The following is a 6,260-nucleotide window of genomic DNA, read 5'->3' on the forward strand; positions in this document are numbered from 1 at the left end:
GATATGCTACCTAATTTTTCTAAGAATATAGACTATCAATCCTTATGCAACTATATATGCATGTATTTTCCAGCATAAAATAAAGGCACATGAAAAAACTAACAAAGATGAATAAACAAATTAAGACCCATGATACAACATTCTCTGAAAGACTTGAGGAATTTGGATCAAAGCGAAGGTGCCATTAATGATGACTGTAATTTAATTTACTGGTCATCAAAAGCTCAAGTTCTTTGTTACCCTCTCCACTCTTTTTCTGGAGGGCAAAGCCTTCCACACACATGGAAGAGTTTCAGTGCTACTTTGGGTTCAGCTGAAGTTTTATGAGTGGGTAAATTCATAAGTTTACAAAGCAGCAACATTAAGTACTGAGTCATAAACAGGTATTAACAGGTTTCCTTCAATGCAAAACTGGTTCAGTCACATATCATGCAGAACTTCTGAAACGCCCTAGTCAATCTCTTCTTGGAAAATGGCTTAGTACAGGAAATAATTGTGCCTTTCTGTTGATTAGCAGTCACAGCAAAAGTACAGTAAAACTAAGATTATTTATGTTCTGCAGCGCCTTGCTATTTCTTTTCTAAGCGTTTTAAATAAATGCTCATCATTTAGACCTTTAGTGACAGGCAATGGCACATGTTGATTGGAGAAGCTGTGGCTGCTCCAGCCCTGGCGGCGCTCAAGGCCAGGCTGGACGCGGCTCTGTCCGGCCCGGCGTGCCGACAGCAGCGCCCCGGCAGCGGGCGGGGCCTGAGGGCCGCTCCGGGCTGGCCCGCCCGCGCTTCCGGGCCCGGGCGCCCCCGCGCCCCCTGCCGGCCGCCCGCGCTCACAGCAGGGGCGCGCGGTGGGGCCGCCCCGCCCCGCCCGGCCCCGAGGCCTCAGGCCCCGCCCCGCGGGCTCAGGCCCCGCCCCGATTTGCATGCACCGGGAGCCCTCCCTCGGCTCGCGGCGGCTGCGGGCGGGCGGGCGGCGGCGGGCGCGGCACGGATGAGGCGCATGCGCGCGGTGGGCGGGCGCTGGGGCAGCGGCGCGGCGCGGGCGGTGCTCGGTGCCGCCGCCGGCAGCGGCGGGGCCGCGGAGGAGGCCGGGGCGGGCGGCGGGCGGCAGGGCTGGCGGGGCGAGTCGCGGGGCTCGCCGCAGCAGCTGGCGGAGCGGTACGCGGACTTGGCGGCCAGCCACAGCGAGGCGCTGCGGCAGCGGGAGGAGCGCGAGTGGCACAACGCGCGGCTGCGCCAGGAGAACACGCGGCTGCGGCTGGAGAATCGCCGCCTGCGCCGCGAGAACCGCTGGCTCTTCCGACAGGCCCTGCGGGGGCCCGGCCCCGACAAGCCCTCCGCCGACCCGGACGAGGAGGCGGAGGCCCTGCGCGCCCAGCTGGGGCGGCTGCAGGAGAAGCACCGCCGGGCCTTGTGGCATCTGCGGCGCTGCCGGGCCGCCGGCGGGCCCGAGGTCTCGGGAGCCGAGGAAGGGGAGCTGGAGGAGCTGCTGCTCGAGGAGGACGAGCAGCCGCTGGATAAGAAGAGCCTGGTGCCGGCCGTGTAGGCGGCCCCGGTGGAGAGGGCGGCGCCGGCTGGTGCCGCGGGCCCTCCCCGGCGCCGCGGGGTAGGGGCGGGTCGCGCCCGCTGCTCCCGGCTGTGACCCCCGGGACTGCCCTGGGCTCCCTCCGTCGAACCGGGCCCTTCCCACTGAAAGGGTAGAGGAGGCTTTCTGGTTTGTTAATCTTTTCCCCAGATGTATACCCGGGCTCCTGTGGGAAGCTGAGGCTTGGAACACGAGAGGAATCTGTCAAAGCGGCTGTTGATGAGAAAACCGCGATGGGCGGAGCACTTGATCTCGTGTCATCCCACAGCATTGAACTGTGCCTCCTCTGCAGCTGTGGATCACCTTTTTTTCTCTTGAGTTAGCGACCATCATGTAGGCTTCAAGAGCCGTGGAGACTGACTAGTTCGTAGTAGTTGGTGTATGTTAGGAAGAGGAGTGGAGCAAGCTTGAAAGCTTTTGTCAGTGCTCCAGTACAAGTTGGTGATCATTTGAACTATGAATTGCCTTGGACACTTACTGCACAACACTCTTTGTATTTGTAATGGTGGCCTTCATTCACCCTCACACGAATACTGATTTGAATTTCACATTTTCACACAAAATTGCAGCTACTAAATAAACTTATGATACACCAAATGATTGTTTGAAGTGTGCATTTTTAACAGGGACTTTCTGAAGCTGTAGGTGAAGCACCTTCAGGTCATTGCACTATGCCTTCCCAAAGTCCAAAGAATTGGGGTTTTTTATTACTGTACCTTCTTATTATCTGCTGTTTGGAAGGAAATTAGTTGTTCAGACCTAGAAAAATTTGCTAGAAAATTAATTTTGCTGGAAAATTTGCTGGTTGAAAGAAACCTTTTAACAGAACTGAGGCAGAGCTTGGTTTTGTAATGTTCCCTTATTTTTCATATCATTTAAAGGCTGGATTATGCCTTAAGGTTTCAGATTGGTTTCTTAACATTTTTAAAAACCAAGGTCTGTTTCAGTTCAAGTTGAAACTAATGTGAGAAGGTGAAATTCCATAATTTTCTGTAAGTATCTGTAAGTATCTAAGTAACTACGGACAAGAGCCGTTACTTCATATAATGTCAACATAACCCTCTAATCACAAATGCCACTACTACTTGTTAAGTATGTGGATCTGCAGTTTCAAGTGTGTTCTCAAAATGGAAAAACAATTTGGCACGGTGCAGTCAGTATCTCCTTGATGAAAAAGTGTGGGTGGTGATGTCTGGGTACAGTGTTTGTTTTATAAACTTAAGAATTCTCAAAAATACCAGCTAAATGCACAAGAACTACTGTATCTACAATACCATCAGGATCATCTTGCTCTAATTACAGTTTCCAGTAAAGTGTGAATACCCAAAAGATGAAAAGAATCCGTCAAAATAGAAGAGAGAACTCAAGGTAGAATGCTAGAAATGTGTGACTATGTCAGGCATCTTTTTCAAAAGTTGCCCATGTTGGTGTGTGCAAAAGAGGAGAGATCCTGGACCTCCCTCATAGGATATGTAATTATTTTTAACTAAACTACTGTGACAACTTGCATTTAATGGACTTTTTAGACAAGGGTACTAAGTTCTCTGTAAGTTGCATAAAGAATTTTTTACATTTATCTGTATCTTGACAGATAAATTATAAAACAAACCTGCAGACTACAGAGAGAGAAAGGTATCTCAGTAGAATTCAAATTAATGTCAAGAGCCAGAGAAAAGATTTAGAATATTTCCTCATAGACTGCAGTCTTGACTCAGTCAAGCTGCAAAAATTTAATTTAACCATTTGCCTGATCTGCTTATTTTGAGTTGGTTTTGAGAACAAAATCCAAATTTAGGAGAGGCCTTTAATGAGATGGTACAAAAAGTACACTTCACTAGAGTGTCCCCACATTATGGCTTGTGAGCATTCCTTCATTACACACTTGTGTGATCCTTGTCCACAGGAAGTTGCATAGACTGAGACTTAGAGGAGGAGTAAATATCCTTTGGGCTATAACTGTTCAAGCATCCCGTCTGGATTTGTCTGTGCAACTATTTCTGACAGTTAGTAGCTTGATATCACATGCACATTCAGCCAAAACCCTTAATGTTGATGGTCGGTGAAAAACACGGAGTTTGGAATTCCCTGACGCACTACAGCACCTATATGTCTGAGAGGTGGCACTACAGTTGAGTGAAGAGCTTTGACCTTACTCTACTTTTGGTTAAGGTCTGTTCTGCTTTGTATCCAATAAAGTCAAATCTTGAAGGTCCAGACTTCCCTTCTTACTCCCAAATTTTGTCTTAATTATCACCATCTGGACTAGATGGAAAAGACGTTTGTCTTTTCTTCTTTTGTTGTTTTTTTGTTTTTTGTTTAGTTGTTGTGGTAGTGTCTCTAGGTTTTTGTGTCTTGCAATGTGAAGTCTTTCTTCCTTTGGCCAGAGTGAATGTGGCTTCACTGGATTTGGAAGAGAGTGCATTACAGAACAAAATTGGTACAATACACAAAAAAAACAGAACCCAGAACTATACCTCTTGTTGCCCTTTTGTTTTATAATTTCATTTCTTTGCTTCAAAATAATTTCGGTTATGTACTGATCATTTTCAAAATTCTGAATTTCAAAATCATGGTTTTTTCATGTTTTTGATTCTAGGTTTTAGGTATCTATCTCTTTGCATAGTTAGTTGAAAAAAGGGAAACAAACTTTTTTATTTTTTTATATTTTTATTTTATTATAGCAGCAAATTTCTGAATACAGGTGGGTTCTTCCTGTTTAAAATGTTCTACTTATAATTAACTTCTGCATACTTTTTTGTTTTACACTGAACTACTGTTTTTTACGGGAGTGATTTTTATACAGGTAAATTTTTTTATTAGAGAATGGGTTGAATTCAGGTTTATATTTGTTCTTTGGGTGTTTTGTTCAGTATCACTTGTTTCTTTCACCACATAAATACATAGAAACATAACAATATATAAAAGATATTATTAGGCAATAATATCCTCTCATTATTTTGCAGTGTTTAGAATATTAATGCATACTCTCTTAACTTTTTTTGACATATATAAATTCACAGAGGCAAACAGAAGCAAAAAGGTTGTAGCCTTTCACTTCATTGAAAACAATGAAGTGAAAACAAAGCTATTTTCTTTTATTCCTTAAGGAAGTGTTTAGTCTTAGCTGTAGACTTTTCCTTACCCTTCTGTCCTGTGCATCATGTGAAGAAATTAGAATGAAATAGGAATTTTAAAGAAGTTATATGTATGGATGCTGTATTAAAAATGCATTTAAATCTTCTGGGGCCATCTGTGAATTTGATGACAATTACTTTAAAACATGCATGTGAACAGAATGGCTCAGTGTCAGTGCTATATTTTATATACATTCTATTGGTCCTTTGAGACCTAATTTAAGTTTCATTAAATATTGCACTCTGAAGGAGTCCTTTGTCCACTGTGCTCATCTCCTTGAACGTGCTCGAGTTTTGCAGTGCTATAGCTGCCCACAGAGAATAATGAAATAAATTAAACGTCTTTGTATGATAAACTAACACCATTCAGAATAGCTTAATTTGGCCACTTTCTCACCAAGGCAGTAATCTGTTACTCTTCCCTTTCCATCTATCTCACTATGTTCAGTATCCCCTTTTGTGTTCAGCTCAGTAAAGATATTTGCATGATATCTAGAAACCCTCTGTTCCAAAGTTGTATAAAGAAGTGGTTTAAGGCTGGATTTTTAATGTTCACAAATCAAAAAGATCTTTCCTGTACATTTTAAAGTGATGACTGGTATCTGCTTTGTAATAGTGGGAAGTTTAAGTGTAGGTGCCCTTGAAACATTGTTCTGTAAAATATCCAAATTGCATTTACTGCCACATCACTTCCAAAATAAAACCCTGTATCATTCAGAGAATAATAGCAGCATCTGATTAAAAATCTCTTTTTAAAAAAGACTTGGAACCAGTATTATTTCATGATTCTCAAGGCCAGTTGTTTGCTCTTTGTGCTGCCAAGAGTCTTTGTGCAGTCAGAATGTAGTTGTAGCAGAAAAGAAGATAAAAGGCACTGCATTTAGAAGCTGGGGCTGATTTAGATATAGCTATATAGGAGAATGACTGTGTTATAAATCTGGGAAGACGGCAAATTGGTTGGATAATCCAGAGAAAGAGAATGTTTTCAGAGACAGAATCACTGCAGAAAGATGGGACCATCAAAAAACAGCTAATGGAATTATATCCATATATACTTATAAATATTTAATGAATAAAAATATTGAAATTTAGATAAAGTAAAAGATTTGCACTGAAGAAAAATTCTACTGTGTCATGCACTGGCATGCCTTTGAAGTGAGGGCAAGCTTTGGAAAGCTGCTCTACAAACAATCCCTAGCCCCTGCTGAGATTATTAGCTGTGGTGCTCCTTAAGGTTAATTTATTTCATGTGGAAATTTGTGAGGGCCAGAAGCCTGAGCATCTCCATTGTGTAAGTGCTGCATAATTTTCAATGACCTCAGGTGCTTCCCATAGTTGTTTGCAATTTATCACCTAGATTAGTACAACTCTTTAACCACCCTGTGCAGTATTGTTTATTAATAGAGGAATGAGCTACAATCAGCCAGCAGCATCCAGGTCCTGTGCTTTGACAAACTCACTTCTAAGTGCCTGACCCAGCCTAATACTGATTAGTATGTAAGTGCTAGGGGCATAACCAGAGGTGAAGTTGTTGCAAAATGATGA

The 6,260-nt window shown here is 43.6% G+C and overlaps 1 protein-coding gene across 1 annotated transcript; it reads left to right on the forward strand.

The window, feature by feature from the left end:
* Window positions 1-987: 987 nt before the first annotated feature.
* Window positions 988-2,178, forward strand: TUSC1 (tumor suppressor candidate 1). Its single transcript, XM_063179781.1, has one exon. It carries the CDS (start codon window positions 988-990, stop codon window positions 1,540-1,542), a length of 555 nt encoding a protein of 184 aa, XP_063035851.1. The 3' UTR covers window positions 1,543-2,178.
* Window positions 2,179-6,260: the final 4,082 nt, after the last annotated feature.

The sequence above is a fragment of the Melospiza melodia genome, chromosome Z (genome assembly GCF_035770615.1).
Source record: "Melospiza melodia melodia isolate bMelMel2 chromosome Z, bMelMel2.pri, whole genome shotgun sequence".
Taxonomy (NCBI): Eukaryota; Metazoa; Chordata; class Aves; order Passeriformes; family Passerellidae; genus Melospiza; species Melospiza melodia.

What these genes read in the sequence shown, in the direction of transcription:
- TUSC1 (XM_063179781.1), top strand. Translation starts at nt 988, where the DNA reads ATGAGGCGCATGCGCGCGGTGGGCGGGCGCTGGGGCAGCGGCGCGGCG.